At 41.8% G+C, this 24711-nt stretch overlaps 1 protein-coding gene across 1 annotated transcript in view; it reads left to right on the top strand.

Annotated features, from left to right (window-relative positions):
- LOC149140946 (BEACH domain-containing protein B-like) overlaps nucleotides 1–24711 on the top strand; it is a 398071-nt gene that overhangs the window by 86316 nt on the left and 287044 nt on the right. The window contains 1 exon segment of the mRNA XM_089446434.1: nucleotides 5768–6094. Coding sequence (XP_089302560.1) covers nucleotides 5768–6094 — 327 coding nt within the window.

Raw genomic sequence — 24711 nt, 5'->3', positions numbered from 1 at the left:
CATTGGCAGCTGGGACCACGCAATGCGCAGTTCCAGCTGACAGACTCCTAGCCTCTGAGAGTCACTATTGCGCAATCTTGCCCAACAGTCACCCGACTTGTTGCATGATTGATCCTTGAAGTGCTTTGTGTTTTTAAACTCACATTTACTTGCCGTGAGTGTCCGCTTGTCTCCAGGTACATCAGTTGTTGAACAATCTCTCAGCAGTACAGGCATCATGGTTTCCAAGATAGATGGATCAAAGGACATTGTAGAGAGCAGCACTGGAGACGTGGTTGAATAGGTGCCATTAAACTTGCCTATCTATGCAGACACACAATTGTTCGTAGAGAAGGGCATGAAGATCACATGGCAAGAAATAAAGGACATATTTGCAGGCAGTTTCAAGGAAGATTGAAAAGTCTATGTCAACATTCACAAGTCAGGCTTGTACAGGGTTGCATGTAGGTACGCGGCCTTCCCGTGCATGGATGTCATTCACTGGGTTGTCTCACATACCGATCCCGAGACGATGAAATTGAGCAGCACCAGTGGGACACAACTTTGCCACCTTTAGGACGGAAAACTATCATCAGATGTATCACTTGCCGCAGCCGGTGAACTACATGGATGCACTATTCTTCACTCCCAACAACAATGTAAACACTAGAGATATCATGAAGCGTTGGGTAAAAGAGCCATCGAAGTTCAGGACGACACCCAACCAAGTCTACAAGACGAAGTCACTCAGGAAGGCTTACCAACTCTTGGTCATATTCACATGTTGCTTGTATGGTCAAGAGAGCACGAAGACCTTCCCGCAGAGTTGGGTTGTTATGTTAGATCAATTGGCAAATGAAGGAAGGCCTTTCAACTGGTCGGACATGTTGGCTCTTCAGCTGAAAGTGCATGTGTCTAATGCCCAAAATCCACCTAAGGATGGACAAGCAAGATTCTATATGTCCGCATACCTGCTTGATGCAATCTATGCCCAACAACAATTCCCTGGCATGGGTTGGACATGGACACCATCAGAGGAAGCTGTGAACGTTTATTGCGAGTTGCTCTCTAAGTGCAGCTACAGAGGAGTCATGGCGAGGCTGCCTGACCACTTCATCGCCCTGCTATACAAGATGATATTTGAACAAGATCCACCTTGCATGTCCCAGGAAGTGATGCAGGCATTGCTTAACATTGCAGATTGGTATGCCTCACCCAGTGGCACCTTCATCAGGATGTTTGGCGCGGAGAAGCCTCCGCATGAGCTACTGAGGTTTGCCACGGACAAGCTGGTCATGCAAGAGGTTGCATACCACATCTCCATAGGGTTATCAGCAGGATTGCACAGGAGGAAGAAGGCACCATGGTCCACTCTTCCTTTGCGGATTCAGTTGTACGAGATCCGTACCTTGAAAGATGCAGATGTTGAGATCGGGGACTTGAAGAAGTTTGGGTTCGGCATCGAGAGCTTCAATCTGTATGATCCGCATTGCATATGCAAGAACCACTGTGCGAAGGTGTACTACCCATGGTTCCACGGGGCATGTCATTGGCCAGAGGAAGATCCTTGGAGGTATTGCTATAACTCCTCTAGGCTCAATGAACCGGTCAGCATAGTGGTAGAATGGAAAGCAGCACTGCAGGCAACAACACCACAGGAAGCAACAACAATAGTAGCAGTGAGCAGCAAACCGGCGCAAGACAAAGGCAAGAGGAAGATTGCTGAGAGCACAGAGGCTGAGAAAAGCTACAAGTTCAAAGAAGATCCACTTGTTGAAAGAGTAGCTTTGGAGATAGATGCAAAGAGGCAACAACGTGAAAGGAGAGTAGCGCAGAGAAAGAGGGAGAAGCAAAGATTAGAAGAAGTAGAGAGGAAATTGCAAGAGATGGAGAAGACGCTGAAAGCAGAACAAGACCTTGAGAGGAGAGAAAGGAAAGAAAGGCAGGAACAAGAACAAGAAGAAGGACAAGGCGCATTGACAGAGCAAACTGTGCAGGTATAGGTTGAGACAACAGAGCAACTAGTAGATGATGAATAGGGTGAGTAGGTGTAGGTTCGGGAACTTGCTCAACAGTTTGAGCAGTTAGTTGAGGCAACAAACATGGATCTCATGTCATGGGCATCCAAGATTGCACCACAATCTCCGCCACCTCCAGAACAACAACCAGTCTTGAGTGAGTAAGGAGAAATTTTTCTCCTTGATGATGATTCGGAGATGGATGTGTACAATTTGGCATTTGACGAGACACAACAAAGGATTGTACAGGCACGAAGAAAGCAGCTCCTGGATGATCATACATCACCTGCGCACACAGAAGAAAGGGTGATTGTACCAGATGTTAGAAGACATCCAGTTGCCATGGCCGAGGCTTCTAAGGCTTATGCAGAAGCCACAAGTTCAACAGTCAAGTTCTTGATAACAGAGAATGATCGAATGGCGAAGGACTTGCAAGAGGCCAGGCAAAGAACAGAGCAGTCCACAGGATTTGCCATGACAGAGATGAAGAAAGCAATAATGGTGGAGATATCAACTTTGGAGGCCACCATGCAGACAATGTATAGAAGATTTGTCACCATGCACAAAGCGATTGTCCATTTATACAGTTTTTAGCAGCGATGTGCGTAGACGGCCCAAACTCTCAAAGACATTCACACACTTATTGCGCACATGCAAGAATGGACAATGAGGTACAAAGGAGCCCCACTTTACTTGCTAAAGAGGATGAAGCCAGAGGTTGAGCTTGACTAAGCACAGATTCAGATGTTGATCCAGAACTATGAACAACTCCCTCCACTCATCACTAGCATTGAGGCTTCCTATGCACGGTTGTTCAAGAGTCTGGATGTCATATTGTGAACGCACAAGTTCCCTTCCATCAGAACCCTCACCTAGGCCATGAGGAAGAATCAAGTCATGCTAGATGTCAACAAGAACATAAAGCAGTTGATGCGAGTAGCCACCAACAATGACTTGCAACTCAGCGCAAAGAACATGCAAAGGTACATTAGTGGTCCAGGCACACTCAGGACAATGCTGCGCATGCTTCAGGATGAGCTGGATAGAGGTTTTAGAACCATCTACTCGGAAGCCATGGAGGCAATAGTCCGCTTCGACAAAGATGTCATCAAACAATATGAGGACATAATAGCCCAATACCAAGTTTGGTATCAGTTCATCACCAATGATCACTGCAAGGAGGTTACTGAGTTGGTCTTCCCCTAAGATCCCGAGTGATGTTGTTTGTCTTGTTAGGTTGACTCAAGCCTATTTTTGTCCCACATGGGTATATGTGGAAATTGTATTATTATTGTAAATATGTTGTAAAGTGAAATTCCAAGTGTCACTAGTGGAATGCAACCAGTCATATGTAATGTAAAAAGTTATATGTAATGAAGTTGAAGAGTCATGAGGGTAGTCCAAGAGTCAAAGGGGAATGTCATAATTCATAGTATCGGCTTTTGGGAGCCAAACTTTTAGCTAGGCATTGCTTAGAGAAGGCTTGGAGAATATTGTGATGAGCCTTGGCTTCTCCACAGTGCAGAGCGAGTACATCTCTTTGGAGGAGCAGACAGTGTTGACTATAATGTTCCACTATTGGGGCTAGTGGCTGTTAATGGTGTATGTATGGATGGAACTTTCACTTTATATATATATATAAAACAGAAGCAACATGTTTCATGCATATGTTGTTATTGTAGTTGGACTATTCTAGTTGCTTTAGTAATGTATGTTATTTAACTTACGCATTTGTGTATGAACCATTTTATATGCAATTGTATGAATCTTGTTGCAATAGCGTTGTTGGTTTAACCGATCACTTTGGATTGTGGACTATTCTGCTTTCCAGCTCGTGATGTCATTTAGCTTGTGTGTTCCTTTTAGGCTGTGTACTATTACAGGTTTCTAAGGGACACACTTCCCTTTCCCCTCCGTGTGTTAGAACCCCCATGCATCTCACTTGACTCGTTGCAAGGTCACACACTTGCTTCCAACAAAGATATCACACTTACCTCTGCGCGCTAACGCAATCAAGGCATTGATTTACTATCCACTGTTGTGACTCCTACCTAACTCAACAACCATAGTACCAGAAGGAAATCAAAAAAATTTCACACACCTAATTACGGAAATTCAATCCAAAAAAGTTCCATATCGACATCTGAATCACGAGAGTAGACAACTCAATCAAGCTACGTATATGTAGCATTTAGAACAGAAATAACAAGCAGATGTTTCGAAGAATATTGAAGTAACCTCAATCCAGTCCTATGATGACAATTCGTTACGAAGTTCCAGTGATTTGAATATTCCATAGAAGATTAATCTAGGATGGTCTGATCCCATCTTAGTGCGACAATTTTGTCTGTCACTTGGAAAATCATATCAAATTGTATCAACAAAGATGGCTGTGTCGAGACGAGAAGACATTCAGAACTGAAAAAGAGATCAAGCCTTTTTCATCAACAAGCTTTGAGGACAAAGCCTTTCTGAGGAGGAAGGCAATGCTACGAATAAAATATATTTAAATAATATAAATATAAGCAATGAGGATAATTGTAATAATGATTAGTTAATTAGTAATTAGGTTGAAGAGACATGTCTAAATGGGATATGACTCTCCATGAAGAGGCACCTGCCTAATATATAAGCAGGCCCCTCACTCTCATTGTATCATCATTCATATTCATACATTTAATATATAATATTTGTATCCTCGATGGATATCCTCATATTCCAAGTCTTTTGGAGTATTTAACTCGAAGAACGAACTTTGTTCGTTCCAAAGAAAATGAAGAGACAGCCACACAAGAATTTACCTTGGGAAAACCCCACACGAAGGGGAAAAACCTAGCAATCCTTATAGAATCAAGTCAACATGACATCAAGTCATATACAAACTGACCAGCAAAGTAGCTAAGATGACCAACCTCCAAGTGCCAAGTCAACCCTCCAGCATACCATGACAACATGCTTCCCAAATCTGTCCACAAAAGAGGTCTGTTCCAGGTCTGTAATACAGCCAAAATTCGGCGTGCAGTAGACTCAGACTTTGCACTTCTTCCATAGGAATGACCCACCGAACCACAGAAAATTATGCCTCAAACTTTGTCTTCTATTTTTCCTTCTAAGTTTCCTTGAGCGAGGGCAGATCAGATATATGTAACTTTGTCTTCTACTCGGCCTTCCAAGTCTCCTTGAGCTAGGGTATTTCAGAAATATGAGCGTGATGTGTATCAAATGAGGAATGTGAGTGGGCTATATATAGCCTCCAAGCAATGCGAAAGGGTGCCAATTAAGCTGAGTCGACATGAGGGTTAGGAGGGCTGACTTGGCAACTTGGTAGGTTAAATGACACTTACAAAATTTAATTTTCTTGCTTTGAAAGGGTCACGAAGAACATGGCCTTCTACATTTTTCTTTTGACCAATACAAAGCATGAAGAACCAATAATAATTATAATTAATCAAAATACATCAATAAAATAATATTATGAAGACTGACCATAGCTACATTCTTCGACTAACTTCAATTACTTATTCAAGAGTTTACCTCCTATCTTTCGTAGTTCATTCATTTTTACTTGGGACAGAATTTCGGGCTTGACATACTTGCTGTTCATTCTAATCTACTTTGAACGAGCATTTTTTCTGTGGATTAGTCATTTGTTGGTGCTGTTATGTTCTTTTAAATGTTCTAGGAGACATTTTTTTATGTGCCTCATCTTTTATTGTGTCAAATTCATTTTGTTGACTTAAATCTGAAGCTTGGAATTGTGTATTTTTCAGCTGCAGTGGTTCAGTTGAAGGCACTTACCAGTGTTGTTGTAACAGAAGAATCACTACCCTATTCTTTGTCAGTGCAGTTGAGCTTCTTGAAATGCTTACTTGCGCATGTTATTTCTGTAGTTTCTAATTTTATTGACACCAATTCTCACAATGATAAAAAGGATGATATAAACATCAATGATTTGGAGCAAGCTAGGTTGAAAGATGCTGCAGGTGCTTCCAATACATTAAATACCTCCAGAAATCAAGGTTTCAGCTTCAGTTCTAGTCTTATGCAGAGGGCCACAGTTCCATTGATGGAGACAGGTGGCCTTAACTGGTTCGTAGGTAAGCAATATGAAATATTATCACCTTAATTTGCCATGTTGTTTTTAAATTTGAAACATATCTTCTTCATGCAGCTGTGAAAGTACGATCTCTGGCTTTTTGAAATGATTAGATGTGCGAAATTGGAGAGCTTGCTTTGGATGGCATGTTTGAGAAGGATGAATGTTTCTTGAGAGTCTCTTAGAATCAATAGTTAAATTAGATTCATTATCTTTAATTGACCATTAAACTTGGCATGTAGAGAGGGATTCACTACATGAGGCAACCATGATATGCAGACGATAGCACCAGAAATGAAAATTCAAAATATAATAGAGATTATGTGAATAATTGCAGTCCTTTTTCCGACCCTATACTAACGGTACAATTCTGCTGCACACTTTCATAATTGTAGCTTCCAGCGAAAATAAAAAGAATTCTGAGCACTGAGCTGCCATCAAATATCACTGTCATCTGCAGGAATAGAAGACAGAAGTTACCGCTATTTGGGAACAACTAGCATAGCTGTCCCTTAGTTTTGACTGTCTGCTCATTATCAACGTATCCACTCTGTGATCTGTGAAAGAAATCTCTCAGAATATTGAAAGAAGAATAGAAATTGGTGCCTTATGCCGTCATCAAAATAATAAAGAAAATTCTTATAAGAACAAGTTAGGCCAAAATCTATAAAATATGGTTAATAACAGAACGAATGCCATGCTGGAAAAATCAGTGACAGATTCTAACAAGAGATGGGATGAAATAATCAAAATGAGAGATGAAGACAGCAAAAATGGAAGAAGTCACTAATTTACTCAAAGAAGTGGTTTCTGTCTTAAAATATTAAGAAGTTACCAATTCACTCAAGGAAGTTGTTTCTGCCTTAAAATATGACTGCACAACCAATTTCATCTCATAATCTGCGAGGCCTCTACCAAATCTTACCTGACCACTACTGCATTGACTAATTTACTCCCAACAGCTAATTATACTTTTATTCCCTCTGCCAATATTCCACAGCCTACATTTTCTCTGCTGGATAATATTCCGTAACCTATTTATAATCCACCCTGAACACCAACATCTGATCACCCTAACCACAAAGTAAAAATCTAATTGTCAAAATTTTATGGGCAAGACATGAGTAAAAGCATGGGCTTGAGAAAACAATTCAGAATAAATTTTCGAATTGCATCATACTCATGAGGACATTGAAAATATTAAAATTGCATCATTGACTTTGAAGCACCCACATACAATTGGTACATATTGTGGAAAACCCAGATGACAATGTAACTGTAAATTGGGATACATTCAAAATGGACTATTTAGGAGTCCTAAGACATGGAAGAAAAGGATATTTTTGGAAAACTCATCTGAATTCAAAAAAAGGGTGATGATGAAAAATACAGATGTGAATCGGAGATACTCATAACTTGTGTGCTAGGGCTATCCCCAAATCAATCCAGACTTATGTCACTGTCTTCAATGAGAATAAAAAGATGCGTTAGGGTTTCGGTACCAATACAAAACTTGGAATTGCAAACTGTTGAATTTTCTACAAGATGCACAGTAAAATACAATTTTCTGATAGATAATTACTTCCTAATAAAATACAGTATTCTACGCCACTGTAACATTGAGCAATTACACTTCAGAAAATATCAATAGTAAAGATCATAGAAAGACAGTGCATAAGTCATGCACAATGGAGACAATATTATTACCCTTGGAAACCCAATCTCGGGAGAAAACCCAACAACTTTTCTTTAGGATAAACTATTCTTCAGCAAGGTTTACAAATCAGCAATTTTGTTTAGAAATCTGTGCCAATGTACAAGTCAAAATACCAGTCAAACTGGTCAATCTCCAGCAAGTCAATGCTGGTCAAACCAGCCAAAACAGTCAAAAGTTGATGCTGGTAAAACTGCAGTCTTCGGCCAAATTCATCCCTGCAGTCATGTAATATCCCTTTCGGGGATTTTGTGGTATTTTTCTGAGAAATTTCTTTATAGAATTTTATGCCGACATTTTTTCCAAAAACCCACGAGATTACACCAAAATGCACAGTAAATAAGAACCCAGAAATTATACAAGCATGACAAACACATTGACAATTTGTAGAAGTAAACCCAGAAACTCAAATAACATCAGAAAATGCAGCACAAGGAATGACAAGTACAACAGAACAGAGTACAACTGTAAATATCTGAGACAAAAAAGGGAAGATGATAGCTGAGTGGACCTCCAAATATTCTGCTGCTATGCTGATCCTGATCCCTCAAAACTCCAAAATGGTTGCACTCTCCATCCAACAACAGCTACCATTGAATCAACTGAAAGATGATGAAGCAAAAGCACCAATTGAGGACCTGAATGATCCTCACTTCAATATCCCTGATGCTCTGTGAAACTTTTGGATGAAGTCTCCTTAAAGAGAGTTGGGTTTTCGTCCAACACTCAACAACATACCCGAGGGTTTCCGTCTTGGGGCTAGAGAAGTTGGGAACTAGGTTCTCCAAACCTCAACAATAGAAAATATCAACAATCCAAGATGTCTTCCTATAGTCTCCACCTTCTCTTTTTATAAATCTGATGGACCCATCTAGAAGCCATTATTTTATTATTATTTTAATCGTTAGTACCTTTTCCCTGCTTTTATTTCAATTAAAATACCCTTTTAATTTGGGAAAATGTTAAATCAACCACCATTCCTCCTCCGGCCACTAAAAGTCACTTCCCATCGTTTCATTTTGTAGATCTCGTTCCGGTTCCAACGAGCTATTACACTAAGGTGTTCCGCCAAGTACTCTTCCTGTAATGCCACCTTAAGTGTAATTAATTGAGTTAGGCACCATAATAACCTTGTTTTCCGAAAGTTATCGGAATGCAACAGAACAAAAGGCAAGTTGTGTGGATGATGGAATATGCCAAGTGAATGCCATCAGATCCCAAAGAAACTCCTCGAAACCCCATAAAGCCCCTCCAGAAGCTCCTGCGCCTCCTAATGGAGTAAACCTTGCTCTTGTGACCTAGTTGCCTCCAACCATAGAAGTCCATCTTGACTATACCATAAGGTAAACCAGAAAAAGGGACATTACAAGTCAACTTCCACTATCAAATTCGCATGTGCAACCTGTATTAGGTGCTCAACCTCAGTCAACGTCTCACACGTGCGGCCTCGAGAAGCTGCTCAAACTCGTCCTCTTCTCACATGTGCAACCTCAAGAAGCTGGTCAAACTTGCTCTCTTCTCACACGTGCAGTCTCCAAGAGAGAGAGAGAAAATGACGAAAGATAAATCTTGTTCTTGCTTGGTGGAGAAAATGAGAGGTCATATCATCTATTTATATACTAGTCGAATGGGGTGAAATAACCCAAGGGGCACTTCCCTTCACCCTTCTAGGCCGACTTGTCATTTAAAAATCGAATTTTTATTTTAATTCTTCATAATTCTTCTAGGCTGACTTAGGCATGCAGGAATACCAATGTTACCAGACTTCGAATCGACAATAAGTCGGCGAGACAAAAGAGTGAAGAGTTTTAATTAGATTGGGAAAAAATCGTTAAATTCAATAAACAAAGATATTCACATATATTGAATTAAAAAAGACATTTTTCATTGATATTCAGTAAAGCCATGTCCAAACAAGGCATAATATCAATAGATGTCCAAAATATCATGAATGATAAGTATCTCATATATGTTATGAGTCCAAATATGATCCAAAGTAGTGAGTCTTGACTCCTAACCATTGACTGCATAGAACTAAAAGCATCTGCTTCTAAAAGTTTACAAAATACTGGATGCTAATCAGTAAAAATATAGTAACTAAGAGTCTACTAGTGAGAACTAGAAGCGATTCCTCCCACTCCTTTGCTTGCTTGACTCCCATAATTCTCCAAGTCATCTAGGCTTAAAAGAGGAGCCTCCTCCAATTGGACTCTATCTGTTGCATTTGTAATTTGCAGATCTATCTCTTCAAGGTCGATTGGTGAATGATCCAAACCTGTCATTATCATGAGACATGGAAATGTGAATTAAAGTTTGAACTTTAAAGTGCAAATCAAATTATGAAACCTTCAAATTCAAATGCAATTATGCATGACTATGCTTGTTCCTCAAGGCTTAGTGTCTCAACTGTCACCTAGTATTTGCTTGTTGCGAAGTCATAGATTGTAATGGACAAATACAAGGTCATTTAAGCGCTTTTGTGTCAATCAGTTGCGCTTCTTAGAATGTATTTTTTCAAACATGCTCCAGTTGTACTCACAACTTGAAGCACTGCATGATTGGTTTAAGATTCAAATGGCGAATCTTTTCAAATCTGGCGTATCATTACCAAAGTTTTGCCACCAAAGACCTAGCAAGTGGCAAGGGTTCATGAGTAGTAAGTACAGTTCAAAGATGATAAATAGAAAATAGTAAATACAAAAAAGATAAAAAAATTTAATAAAACATTTAACATACAAAACACAGTTTAAACAAATTTAATGAATTGATGAAGCCTTCAAGCCTCAAAGGGTACCTAGAAACATCTTAGTCCTTTCTTGTATAGCACTGGTATAGGAAAATAATTTGGTTGGCGCTCTATAATCATGTAGTTGGGAAAAGACACAACTTTGAACTTCTGGATCAGGAAAGCACCTTTATTCAATGCATGTCATAAGTCCTCTGCCAACCTCCCCATTCTCATTAAATTTGCTCTTATCATAACAACACTGTGGGGGTTTAAGAAGTACCTAGCAGCATGTAAGGGGGAATGCAATTGCCTATCCCAGCGTGCATCAATAATGTCCCAAAGAGGCATATACTTGGCTTCCTTATCCCCATATCTTCTTTTGATGGCCTCCTTTGCAAGATCCATCACCTCATAAATGTAAACCATAACGGGTTTGTCACCATCAACCATCCTGAAAGTTCAAGCTTTCAAATTCAATGAAATATGGAACTTTGAAAATGAAATGAATCTTGAAATGAAATTTTAAAAATGAAAAAGTTATGACTTGAAGTACCTGAGAACTTTGACAAGGGACTCCGTCACAACAATAATCTCTTCAGCATCTGCCCAAAAACTGTCATTAAACACAAGTGCAACAATTTCAATGCCTTCAAGGGCCTTGGAATATTAGATGTCATCCACTCAGGTCTGAAGAACATCCTCTTCAGATTTATCCTTTGCTCAACCACAAATTGCAAAGATATGAAATTTGTTGCAAATCTGGTTGCTGCAGGTTGAACAATTTCTTTACCTTCAGTGTATTTTCTCATGGTGTGTAGGATGATAGTGTGGTTGTACAAGTATTCGGTTATGGATTTTTCCTTCTCCACAACTTAATGTATCTAATGAATTTACCAATGTCCTCAAGCATTAAATCTATGCAATGGCCATCACAAGAGGTCCAAAAAAATAGTGGGTGCCTAATCTCAAAAAGTCTACCAGCAACCATATAATTAGCTGCCTTGTCGGTGAAAATTTGTACAACATGTTCTTCCCCACTTCTTGAATGACTTCCTCCATCATTTCACAAATAAGTTGGACAGTCTTAACGTTGTTTGAGGCATCCATTGATGTGAGAAACATTATGTCTGTTGGACAAGATACAAGGAATTTGGTCTTTCCTTTACAATAACATGCATTATTGTTTACTCTAGAAGGTTTTTGTTGTAAAAGCATGGCATCTTAGATAGAAGCATGTGATAATAGCATATTTAGAGTCTACTTGATTGAGTTACTTTGTAGGAATCATCCAATCTTTCAAGAATAAGCAACTTGAGACCATTTTGCATAATGTTCATCCATACATTGTAGAAACATTATGTTAGAGGTAGTCATTTTGCTAAGATGGATCATCAAGATCCTATAAGAACCATCATTTTGGAAGGCTCTTGGAAGAAACATTATGACAAGGTTAGTATATATTCCATATAGCATGTAAACAATACTCTTGAAGGATGAAGAAATGCAATTGGTCAAGTTGCAGGTTCATTGTAGGGCAGATAGCTAGATGATTGTATGGAAGCATAAGAATGCAAATTTGAAGTAACTTTTCGGTAGGATTCATGTGTATAGAATGCTGTAAGAGAAGTTGATAATGCATAGTAAATCTTCCATTTTGATTATATGATGCCTAAAGGATGAGTTTGATTTACTCTAAAAGATTAAAGACTTTCTCACTGGAATTTATAGAATAATGATCAACATCCAGTATAAGTCTCGAGAAGAAAATTGTAACTTGGTAATCAAGTTCGATCCTTGGGCACTTTGATGCATGCAGGAAGATTCGAGTGGATATGGACAATGAGGATGTTGATGCTTTGATGAGAAGGTCATCATGATGAGGAATATATGATGAATGTTGAGGCAAGCTCAACATATGATTTTGGCAATTATAAAGTCAAAATGTGTTCATCTTGGGATTAAAAGGTAGTAGTGCGCGAAGATAACTAGAAGGTCAAGTTCGTACAACAAGAAGAAGATCACTTTCATAAGGAAGCTATGATCACCTTGAGGTTTGGAAAGACTAAATATAATGCCTTCAATGATGATAACATGTCATGTGCCTTCTCAAATACATTTGTAACAGGGGTTTGCTACACAATTTTGGCTAAGGAAAAGAACCCAACATTTTCGAATTAGGGACTTAGGAGGAAATTCGACTTTATTTGGCTGCTAGTGGAATGTGGGGGCCACCCACATGTGAATTTGAACTAGGCTATTCGAATGGCTTGGAGGGAATTCGAATAGCTGGATGGAGGGGCCCACATGAGGCAAGGAAGGCCCAAGGAGATAAGGAGGAGGAAGCTCTCATTTGGATTCATTCTTACTTACTTGACTGTTCGCTCTGTTGTTTAGCTGAGTCAACCGACTGTTTAGCCACGAATCTCTCAAGCGGGAGATTCAACCTTTCCTTCGAGGGACCTTCTGTGCCTGCCCTAGGGAGGCAGTTCCATAAGCATTTCAGGAGATCCGGGAGTGTGTTACAACACTACCATTCAACCACATACAAGGAGTGCGTATTTCTGGGCTATCTGGAGAATACACAGGAGGAGTTGGAGCCACCATTGATCAACCATTTGCCGGGAGAGTCAGAGGATTGGGAGAGCAACAGTAGGCCAACATTTCTTGAGAGTTTTGGAGCCAACAGAGCCAACATCCCAACAATTCGAATTACTAGGCTTGGGGACAACGCAGAGGGCTAGTCCAGCATTTTCGTGGGGCTTAGGAGCAGGTGCTACAGGCTGGAAGCCCATTCGGGAAGTCAGGGGATTTATAGTGGGGGTTAGTCCAACACTTTGGAACATTTTCTGGGAGGATTTACAGGTAGATTCCAGTAGGCCGAGTTTTGCAGTTGCAGCTGAAGTTGGGCTCCTTGGGGATCGAATTTCAAAAGTCTAAACCAGCTAAATTCCTTCGTGGGTTTTTCTAGGTTTAGGCCAAGGAGTTCCTGGCTTAAATCTCATAATTTTCTGAGCACAGGAAGTGGACTTTCCAGCCATTCGAACTTAGTAGAAAAGATAGTTTTCTGGGCAGCGCAATGCAAATTGGTGCAACAGTTGGAGCAATCATCGGTTCAACCATTTCTCACTTGGGTTTGGTCATGCTTGTCCATTGAGACAAGCCCAGGTGCACCATTCTATTATCCATTGTATTTTGCCCTCAAAGAAGTAATAAAATGGCTCAGTGGTCCCTTATTTCCAACATTTCCATGGGTGTTTAATGTGTATTTCGTTTTTATATTTTGCTGAACATATTATTTGCGTTATATCACTTATATTCCTATTTAGGAACACTACAGTGGTATCAGAGCCTAGTTCTTGGCTCAATTGTGGGGATTTTCCTATGAGAGAAGGGGACCAACAGAACATCACATATCGAAGGTAGAGGTATCGGAGCAGAGAAAGAGAGTTGGAGATTACTCCAGACACGAATGACAAATGGAAAGCAGTGGTAGAATACGAGGACATGGTGGAACCCAAGAGCAGGGAAGAGATGGCTTTTGACAGCCTCCTGAGAGCCCTGAATGACTTAGCCAAGGGCTAGAAAGATATGCTGGAAGAGATAAAGCTGCAGAACAGAGAGAGGACCACTCCTAGAGGGTTTCTATTTGGGGAAACTTCTGGAGCCTCTCAGCCATTCGATCACCCCTCACCAGCAGCGCAACACCCATCAGCTAGTGGGCCAACTCGTGCCACACTGCCCTCTTTCGTACCAGTGGCACAAATCGAACCAGCAAGGGGTGAAGACCCCATTCAGATGGGAAACTATTTTAGAAAGTGGCAATCTATGGATGCAAACTTCAGGGAAGCTCTTCCTTTCAGAGATTTCTACAAGCTCAAGCAAAGTGAGAAGAACAAGGGTTATGGAGGACAGGGAACCCAGAACTATGAGCTGCAAAGGACCATATGGAGGATGTACTTCCATACTTTCAATGGCACTGCCAAGTGCACGGCTAGGGCTTGGGTTGAGAAGATGGACACCTACTTCCAACTCAACCGGATGGCAAAATAGGAAGCCATCAAGATGGCCACGCTGCACATGGAGGGGGAAGCCCATGGCTGGTGGTTTCATGGCTTGGCCACCCTAGGGCATGCCAATGTGGCTTCTTATGAGGATTTCACCTGGAGGGTGGTGAAGCGTTTTGACCAGAGAGATCCAGAGGTCCATTTCAGAGAGCTGATCCAACTGCGCCAAACAAGCAACCCGAAGCAGTACATCTCAGAGTTTCTACCAGTATCAGTGATGGTTCTGGATCTATTAGAGGCTAGGAGGGTATACACCTTCATTGAGGGCTTACTTGAGCCCTTGCGTGGACTGGTGAAGTCACGTAGACCCTCCACGCTGCAGGAGGCAGTTTCGTGCACCAGAGATCTACAGGGGGCCATCCCCAAGACTAGAGCGACATTTCCTGCATGGACCCCTTTCCCACAGAAGGGGCATGAGACTAGACCTCCACCTCAAAGGACCACACAGGGGCGGGAGCAACTAGATGATGAGACACGGAAGGACCTCAGGAGGAGGAAGTTGTGCTTCACATGTAGGGAGCCCTAGGCACCAGGCCATCGGTGCACTGTTGGTAGAGCACACTATATCGAGGTTTTTTCGTATAATGACCAGGAGTACAAGGTGGAGCAGGAGTGTGGTATGGGAGATGGTGAGAGTCTGGCAGATAGAGGGCCACCACCACCACCTCCATAGGGAGGGGCATCCCTTGCCCCATCCGAGGGAGTCCTTGCTTCCTTATGCGGGGTTCCCAAATTTTTGACATTGAGGATCAGAGGCACCATATAGGGGCAATGGGTATCAGTCCTAGTTGATAGTGGGGCTACTGACAACTTCATAGATGCCCAGTTGGTTCAGAGGATGGGCTTCACCACGGCTGAGTTTGAGGGCTTTTCAGTCCTAGTACCAGGTGATCGCACCATACAGTGACCTTGATATGTGCTTGACTTGACAGTTCTTATGGGGAACTACGCGATGACGGACCATTTCTTTGTGGTTGATGTGCCAGACACCAATGTTGTGATGGGTGTCCAGTGGTTGTACTCCCTTGGGGGAGTCAAGACAGATTGGAGGAAGCTAGAGATGGAGTTCACAGGGTCGGATGTCAAACTGGTAGTTCTGAGAGGCATGCAGTCCTATTCACCTCAGACAACCTCGACCCACAGGATGGAGGCAGATCATCGACATGGGGACATTGCATGGGCAGTAGAGCTGAGGATTTCAAAGGTTGGGGGACAGGCCCAACCACCACCACCAGACATACACGCTTTACTGGATAGATACACAGTTGTGTTTGGGGACATTCCACTAGGGCATCCACCAGACAGGGGATTTGAGCACACTATTGAGTTGGAGCCAGGTGTGCAAGCAGTGATCACCACCCCTTATAAGCGTCCCAAGGCCTATAAGGATGAGATAGAGAAGGCCATTCAGGAGCTATTAACATTGGGCCATATTAGGCCAAGTTCTAGTCCCTTCGCTTCTTTAGTGGTACTGGTGAAGAAGGATGGAACCCTTCGCATTTGCATTGACTACTGGGCCCTCAACTGGAGGACATTGAAGAACGGTACCCCATTCCCTGCATAGATGAGCTGATGGATGTGCTTAGAGGAGCCAAGTACTTCTCTAAGATCAATTTGCGTTCGAGGTACCACCAGATTAGGGTGAGGGATTAGAATATCCCTAAGACAACTTTCCGATGCCACTATGGGCACTTCAAGTTCCTGGTCATGCCATTTGAGCTGACCAACGCTCTGGCCACTTTCAAGTCATGCATGAACCATGTCTTCCGGGGATAGTTGTAATGTTCCTAAACAAGAATATAAGTGTTGAATTTTCTAAGTCTATCCGTTAGAAAATTAATCTGTATTTTGCTGGTTTATTTCTTCTACTTGTAAATTCTAAACAAGTTATTTAAAACATTTAATTACCGAAATAAGCACAATACAGTCACAACATCTATAGATCATCAACTATAAGAAAAAAAGCACACAAGTGACACCGTTATTTCTGGACAAATATCCTCGGAAAAACCCAATGCGAGAAAACTGGTGCAACTATTCTGAAGGTTTATTATTATGCAATATTTCCTTGAGTACAACTGGGTGCCTAACCAGCTCACCCGACAGAGAAAAATACACGACAATAATATCTCTATATTCGGAAACAGGTATTCATAAAACCTGTCCCACAAAACCCTCTTCGGCGAATCTGAAGCTTAGCGTTGGCCATTCCGGCCTTTGCGTCAGCCTCAGGACCCTCTGCGTTAGCCCTTTGAGGCACTGCGCAGCCTCTGGGACCCTCTGCGTCACTCCAACAGCCTTTGCGTGGATGACGCAGTCCCTTTGGCCTCTGCGTTGTCTCTGCTAAACTCTGCGTGGCCTGAACTGGCTACTGCTCTCGCTCTCCCTACTTCTGCGCTGGTCTCTTAGTACTATCTCTGCCTCTCTGTTTAGTTCTCACTGCCGCTCGCTGCTGATCACTGATTCACTTTTGCTTAGCAACCCTGCTCTAGCAAAATGAATGATTGATCACTTTCGTGTGTTCTCTAATTGACCCTCAAGCCTCCTGTTATTCTTTTCTCGTTGGTCCTTCAATGACCGAGATTAAATCTCTAATCAACGGCTAAGATTAGATTTGGCTTGATCCATGACTTTTGGAACTTTCTAACCCAGTTTTATATTAATACCCATTAATATTTTATTTTTCCTAAGTTTAGACTTAAGAACTCTATTAAAAATATTAACTATTTTAATATCTCCCAAACTGTACAATCTGTCCAAACCATTTCTGGGTCTTGGAGATCTCATGTGCTTTAGCCTCTCACCAATTTTCATGGCTAGAGCACATCCGATGCTACCCCAAATCAACAATAAGTCATATACAAAGCATGCAAACAACCCAACAATCCAACAAGAAGGAAGTAAATCTATTTTTTTGAGCTCTATCTCTCTCACACGTGTGAAGATCTAGGGTTTCTGCAGCTTCCAGGAAGGCCAAAATTGTAGGTCAGAATTGCAGGAGAGTGAGTTGCAGTATCAAGTTGCTGGAAGAGCATATATTCTGTGTTGACCTCGTTGATGCTGGAAGGATTTGTCTTGATCAAAGGAGGATATCTTGAAAAGCTGGATTAGGGTTTTTGCAGTTGCTAGCGGGCCGAAGTTGCGGGGACGAAGCAGGGGTTGAAGTTGTAGCTGGAAGTTGGTTGAAGTAGGATCAAGCTTTGTTGATCTGATCTACTTGAAAGGATTCCTTGAAGGGATGAATTGTTACTTGGAGGATGACTTGTTCTAGGGTTTGGGTCTTTATTGTCTCATTTGAAGCAGGATTCTATAAGAAGAGAAGATTTTTTCTAGGTTTTCCCCTTGGAGGGGTTTTGCCGTAGCTTGGAGCCTAATATTTGTGTCCATTGTGTTTACTGTTTTGATCTTGATATTTTTTTTAATGAAAAGATCTAATAAAGAAACAAAATAAGATAATTAAACGTCACAAGCAAGTATTAACGAATAAGGAAAATTTGAATTTGATAGCTGCCATATTGCATTTTGCAACACAAAGTGCCCAAGGAAAAAAAAGCATAAGCACTTGATTGCACAATGAAAGACATACTTTTAGGATTGGATTGCCCACCTTCAAACATATGCTCTCAACAGATGGGCAAGGGGACATGCTACTAGCTCAGAGAGCGGAGATCAAATGGCACAATACATCAGCTACACTAGTGGTTGTCAGGGGTGTTAGCTTTTGTAGCATCGGATGTGTTCTAGCTTTGAAATTTTGTGGAGAGGCTAGAATACATGAGATCTCCAAAACCCATAAATTGTTTCTTGAAATTCCGCATAGAAATGACTTAATTAGATTATTAACCAGTTTTTAAATATTTCCTAAGTCTAAACTTAGGGAATATGGTTAATTAATCGATATTAATTAAGTCAAGGTGTGAATCATCTAGAAAATCACTTAGATCAATCCAAAGATGATCTTAGCCACTCATTAAGTTTTAATCTTGGTCGTTGGTGCTCCAATATAGGATTATAAGAGGAGGTCGATGTGGTGATGGAGAGGACACTTGAGCAGTTCGATTTCATGAGCAGATCGATTTCCAGAGTAGTAGCAGTTAATTGCCGGAGAGAGAGCCAGTGAGATCGAAGTAGTGAGTGAGGGGTAGGGACAATGATCTTGAGGAAAGAGTTTCTAGAACTAGAGAGGCAGTAGCAAGAGAGTCGCATTATCCCAGAGAGGCAATGTTGAGGGTCAATGTAGTTGCTTCAACAAGCCATTTCGATTTGGAGAGAAGGAAATTCTTTCTCAGTTCCAGAGGTAGGGAAGGAGTCCCAGAGGGCTAGAGAGACGATTTTCTTAGCATTTAGAGGCAGAACGCTTCATCAGAGCCCAATCTGAAGCAAGCTGTCCAGCCAACTACGTAGAGCAGTGCAGAGGCTGACGCAATGCTCTAAGAGGCCGAGTTTTGGATAGGGAAATTCGAGCTAGAGATTTCTTGTGGGAGAAGGGTAATTCCCTTAAGTGTTTTGCTCATATTTTCTTGCTGTTTGGATTGCTAGTTGGACATCCATAAATTTACTCACCTTTCACTGTTGCATGATAAAATAAACCCTCACTGCTGCACCGATTTTCCCAAGTTGGGTTTTTTCGGGGACATTGGTCCAAAAATAACTGTATAAATTTATGTGTGTGTGCTAGCATTTCTTCTAGTGTTTATTCTTCCGCAGTTTTATTTGTGTAGGTTGCAGTGTGAGTTATTTAGTATTTGTTGTAGCAAATAGTAAATAAATTGTTAAATTGAATTAACAATTACGAGAATAATTTCTAGTTGATGCAATAGGGTTTGGGTTTCCGATTTTTCACATGGTATTAAAGTGCAGTTGATTAGCTGGAGAGCTCAGAGGCGAAAAGAGAAGGAATTTCGTTGCTCAGCGTGGGCAATAGGCCGAAATTCCCAAGGGCAGTGCAGGCATTTTGTCAAGAGGTCAAGTTACTTATGGAGGTTCAATTTTTCTAAGTGAGGTGCAAAAAAAATGCGATCCTACTAGATCGAGTTATTCTAGAGGCAAAGGGAGCAACTCAAATTTTTTCGTTGAGCAGATCTCTAGCTAGACGAAGAGGTTTTCAACAGTACGCTAGAGCAGAGCCAACTTCAGGTGGAAGAGAGAAGAGCACACACATTGGGAAAATTTCTCTCAGGAAACTTCTAGTCTCAAGAAGTTCGTTTTTCCTTGCAGATTGGCAGTAGTTATGCGCAGATATTATCACTCCGGAAGGGAGTGCGAGCAGCGGATCTAGTAGCCGTGCAGCGGAAAAGAGGGAGATTTTCGAGTTTACTTTCCTAGCTTTTGAGTTTCGCAGATTTTGCAGCTTTGTAGAGATGGCCATACAAGATTGCCAAAGGTGACCATGCGAGTTAGCCAAAAGGCAGATTTGGGCAACAGATCGATTTCTAGTCGCTGGAGACATGTACCAGAGGAAGTGCAAGTTGTCTAGTGTGGGTTGCAAAGCAAAGAAAGGTCCTAGTAAGGGACAAGGCTGAAAGGGAGATAATAGGGCAGCAGATCCAGGAGTAGTATGAGACTCCAGTGTGCTAGATTGGCCAAGATCCTTGAGGAGTCCACCTCATGGATCGGTACCTTGCTACAGGGCCCACATTATTTGGTAGCAGGATGGATCAATGACAATTGATGCAGTCAGATGCCAGAGTGAGTTGCAGAGACTAGTAGCAGTCGGATGCTGGGAAGCGCAATGCAGTTGGCACAGTGCAAAGTTAACAACAACGTAGATTCTTCAGTGGACAGTGCAGAGGCTAGTAGTAGCCAGAGACTCGGGTGACAAATGCATTATACTAATCATAGTTGATTCAGTTTTTTGGATGCTTTTTAGTTGCAGATGTTGCAGTTGCAGCCAATGTTGCACGAAGTGGGGATGAAACGGGGACGTTTTTTGGAAGCGGGGATGCAAAAGCTTCATTTTCCAAAAATCTATGAAGCGAAGTGTCTACTATATATATATATATTATTTTTTTTGCATTTATATTAAAAGAAACATCCAAAATACCAAATTAGTTGTAGAAGACATGAAAACATGCATATTTTTACATAAATAAAGATAGATGTGGCATCCATTGTACATCAATGATTAATTATTCCAGCATCAACCATCTACAATCTAGATTCCTCTTCTCTTGTCTAGCCTTTGCCTCTACTTCAATTCTATAGGGATTTTAGTCAACATTGCCTAATTTTGATCAAACAACTTAATCCAAGCCTTATAATATGGTAGAGAAAGCTTAACATACCTGATCAATGATTTTGACTTGAGTGAAGGGTACATAATTGCTAAGGCCATGAGAAAGGAGTTCAAAAATCAATAACAACAGCACTGGGGTACATAAAGGGCTTGTTGCTCTTGATTAAATGCCAATCACATGCCCTCATACATGATATAATCCAATGAAACACCACAATCTCATTGATCCTCAAAACTGTTAAGTCTGTTGAATTTTGAATGGGATATGAAATTCTATTTTCTCCATATGAATTCCTTGTTGAAATTTCTAAGTATTACCCATTAGGAATTTTATCTGTTTTCTCTGGTTTATTTCGCCTACTTGTTTAATTACTAACAAGTTATTTAACCATATAAACACTGAAATAAACACAATATAGTCTCAACCATCTATAGATCAACAGCTGAAAGAAATAGACAAATAAACAAGGGACACCGTTATTTTTGGACAATCGTCCCCAGAAAACCCAACTTGGCGAAACCAGTGCAGCAGTTCTGAGGGTTTTATTATTAAGCAACTTTTCTTGAGTACAATGGGCGCCAAATTGGCTGACCCAACAGAGATAAATAATTTGGCAATAATACCTCTCTTCGGAAGCAGATATTCTGAAAGTCTGCTGCACGAAACCCTCTCCAACACAATCTGAAGCACTACGCAACCCTCCTGGCCTTTGCGTCAGCCCTTTGAGGCTCTGCGCAGCCTTTGTGGCTCTCTGTGTCACTTCTGCAGCCTCTGCGCGGATGACGCAAGCCCTTCTAGCCTCTGCGCACTCACTGTTGGCCTCTACGTAGCTCCCTCTGGCTCTACGTCTGCTTCTCTGCCTCGTACTCACTGCCCCTCATTGCAATTCTGATCACTGGTTCGATTTCTCTTAGCAAACCCTGCTCTAGAAAATCAAATTGACTGATCACTCTGGTGTGTCTCCAATTGACCCTCAAGCCTCCTCTTATACTTTTTCTGTTGAGTCTTCAACGACCGAGATTACATCTCTACTCGACGACTAAGAATAGATTTGGCTTGATCTATGTCATTTAGAACCTTTTAACCCAATTTTATATTAATACCCATTAGTATTTTTATTTTCCTAAGTTTAGACTTAGGAACCCATTAAAAATATTAATTATTTTAATATCTCCTTAACCGGGTAGAATTTCCCCAAACCATTTATGGGTCTTGGATATCTCATGTGCTTTAGCCTCTCCACTAATTTTCATGGCTAGAGCACATCTGATGCTATCCCAAATCAACACTCCCTCTTAGCAAGGAATGTGCTATAGTAATACACCACCACTGAGTATCACCCTGATTATATGGCACCGATACCTGTGCTGATACCAAGCCTTCCTGCCCAACATCCTCTGCAATGCTGCATCCTGTATTGCTGCCCATGTCCCTACCATTGCCACTGCTACATCTGTACGACAACTCCCTCTGCATCTGTGCTGCTACTGGTCCTTTCTCCCAACATTGTATCTGCATTGCAGTTCTCTCTCATAATGCTGCATCGTGCGGCTCATAGCACTACCACTGTTGCTCCTGCACTGCAACTCAGTTACTGAGAAGTAAGTAACCGATCCACCAAACTACTGACATCCTTGTCAAGCTAGAAACCCTCCCGATGCTGAAGCTCTCTCTGCCGCCATCCTGTGCTCCCTCTGCTCTGCTACAACAACTCTGTGCCTCTCACACTGCTGCAAACCTCTCTGCCATCCTGCACTGTTGCAACCTCCTCTGTGCCTCTCGCATTGCTACAACCCTCTCTGTGCTGCCAGGGACTACTGCACTCTAGCACTCTCTGCCGCTCCATCTGCATCTGCTTCTACCGAAATTTGCCATCCTGCTACTGTCACTTTAGGGCTCTCATAGCCGGATATGATCAAAGAGTTTGGGTACCTCAAGGATCGTGCCCCTCATCTCCTGTAGTCCTCTTGGATACAACTCGATGTCTCCCCACCTCTTCTCCAGAGGTACATGAGCACTCATGGCACAATCGTCATCATCCTCTACCTCCTTTTATGCCTTCGCTGGCGCTACCTTGGAGTTAGATGCCTCTCCCTTATTCTTCTTCCTTGGACACTGGTTTGCATAATTGCCCAGTTCCCCACAGTTGAATCACTTTATCTTGGAGAGGTCCTTTTTCTTATTGTTCCTGTGTTGCCCCGCAGATGCCAGAGTTGTGTTCTCTTCCTCCTCTTTCTTGACCCGGGCTCCTTTGCTACTGCTTCCCACCTTGGTCAACCGTCAGATCTCTTCTTGACGAAGAGCTGCCCATAGTTCTTCCCAATCTAGAAGATGCTCTCTGACCAAAATGCTTTGGATGAACGTCTCCCACTCCTCGGAGACTGCGTTTAGGGCGGTCCTCACCATTAACTCCTAATCCGACGTGGCCCCTATGGAATTCAGTTGGTCCCAAATCTCCTTCATTCTACTGAGGAAGTGATCTACCTGCTCCCCCTTGTGCATCTGATATGACCGCAACTGATTCTCTAGTAGCATCTTCCTCTGCATGGAAGTGCCCTAATACAATGTCATCAAGGTGTCCCACATTTCCTTTGCCCTATTCTTCTCGGCAATATGTTGGACCACATGATCCTTGATCCCATCAAGGATTATGCATTTTGCCTTGGCCATTGCATCCGCATACCTTTCATTGTTAGCTGGGTCGAGTGGGATAGCCACGGTTCTCAAGGCGAAGGCCTTGATGCGATGTCTATCTAGCACGGACAGGATCTTGGCCTTCCAGATGACAAAGTTGGATGCCCTGTCCAGCTTGTCCTGATCCCTCAGTCCATTCATGGCCATCTCTCTGCTCTTCCTTTTGACTTCTCTGAGTCTCTACTTCCCTTTTGGAAGTTTTCTCTTCGACTCCCTCTGAGTCTCGATTTCCCTCTTGGAAATTTGTTTGCCGACCGTCGAGTCGCACCTCTCCGATCTCCTATGCTCCTGCAACACTGATCTGGATTTCATGGCTAGAAATCCACCTAGGTAACGACTCCCTCTACCTTGATTTTGTCCTGTTAGGTACTGTTTTGTCTCAACAACAACAACACCCCACCAGCTTCACTCTCCACAATTTGCCTAGAGCTTCCTATGCCCCGACAACTGAAGAATTAAGCCTCTAGGCTCTGCGGAATCTCGGGAAGACGAATTTGCTCCCTTGGCCAACTGTGTCAACCCTCCTCGTCTCTGCGTGGATCTTCGTGAGCCTCTTCTGCCTTCTCCCTCTGTGCTGACCTCTCTGTGGCTCAAACTGATGACACCTGCCCTCTGCGTGAACCCTTTGCTACTTTTTGCCTAGGAACAAGTCACTCGGGACAGTTGTTTCTGCTGCAAATTCTTTGATTTAGCTGGCGCCTTTAGCTCTCCTGTGATCTGCAATGCTCTGATACCATGTTGAAATTTTTAAGTATTACTCGTTAGAAATTTTATCTGTATTCTATGGTTTATTTCGCCTACTTGTTTAATTACTAACAAGTGATTTAGCCAGAGCATTCCTCTAATCAGAGCATTCCTTTGAGTATACGAATTTTGTTCGTTACAGAGAATGTGAATTATAAATAAAATGTTTCAATGTCAACTACATATATATTATACCATCCTAGATCCATCTTAACTTTGGACTTACCAAGTGCCAAGCATAGTTTTAAAAACTGGAACCGGTGACCAGACCGGTCCATCTAATAAACCGGGTTTCAAACCGGAACAGGTCAAACTGGGATTGGTCAGGTCTAAATGAACCATTTTAAAAAAAAATTACATTAAATAATTAATTTTTAATGAAAAAAAACTATTTTTAAGATTTAAAACCATGATTCCAAGCCAATAGAGACAAAATAT

This window comes from Pinus tabuliformis, chromosome X, assembly GCF_031772625.1.
Source record: "Pinus tabuliformis cultivar Carrire ecotype Pingquan chromosome X, CPIR1, whole genome shotgun sequence".
In the NCBI taxonomy this organism is placed as follows: Eukaryota; Viridiplantae; Streptophyta; class Pinopsida; order Pinales; family Pinaceae; genus Pinus; species Pinus tabuliformis.
The sequence above is the reverse complement of the archived record's forward strand: the minus strand, read 5'-3'. Positions and strand labels throughout refer to the sequence as shown.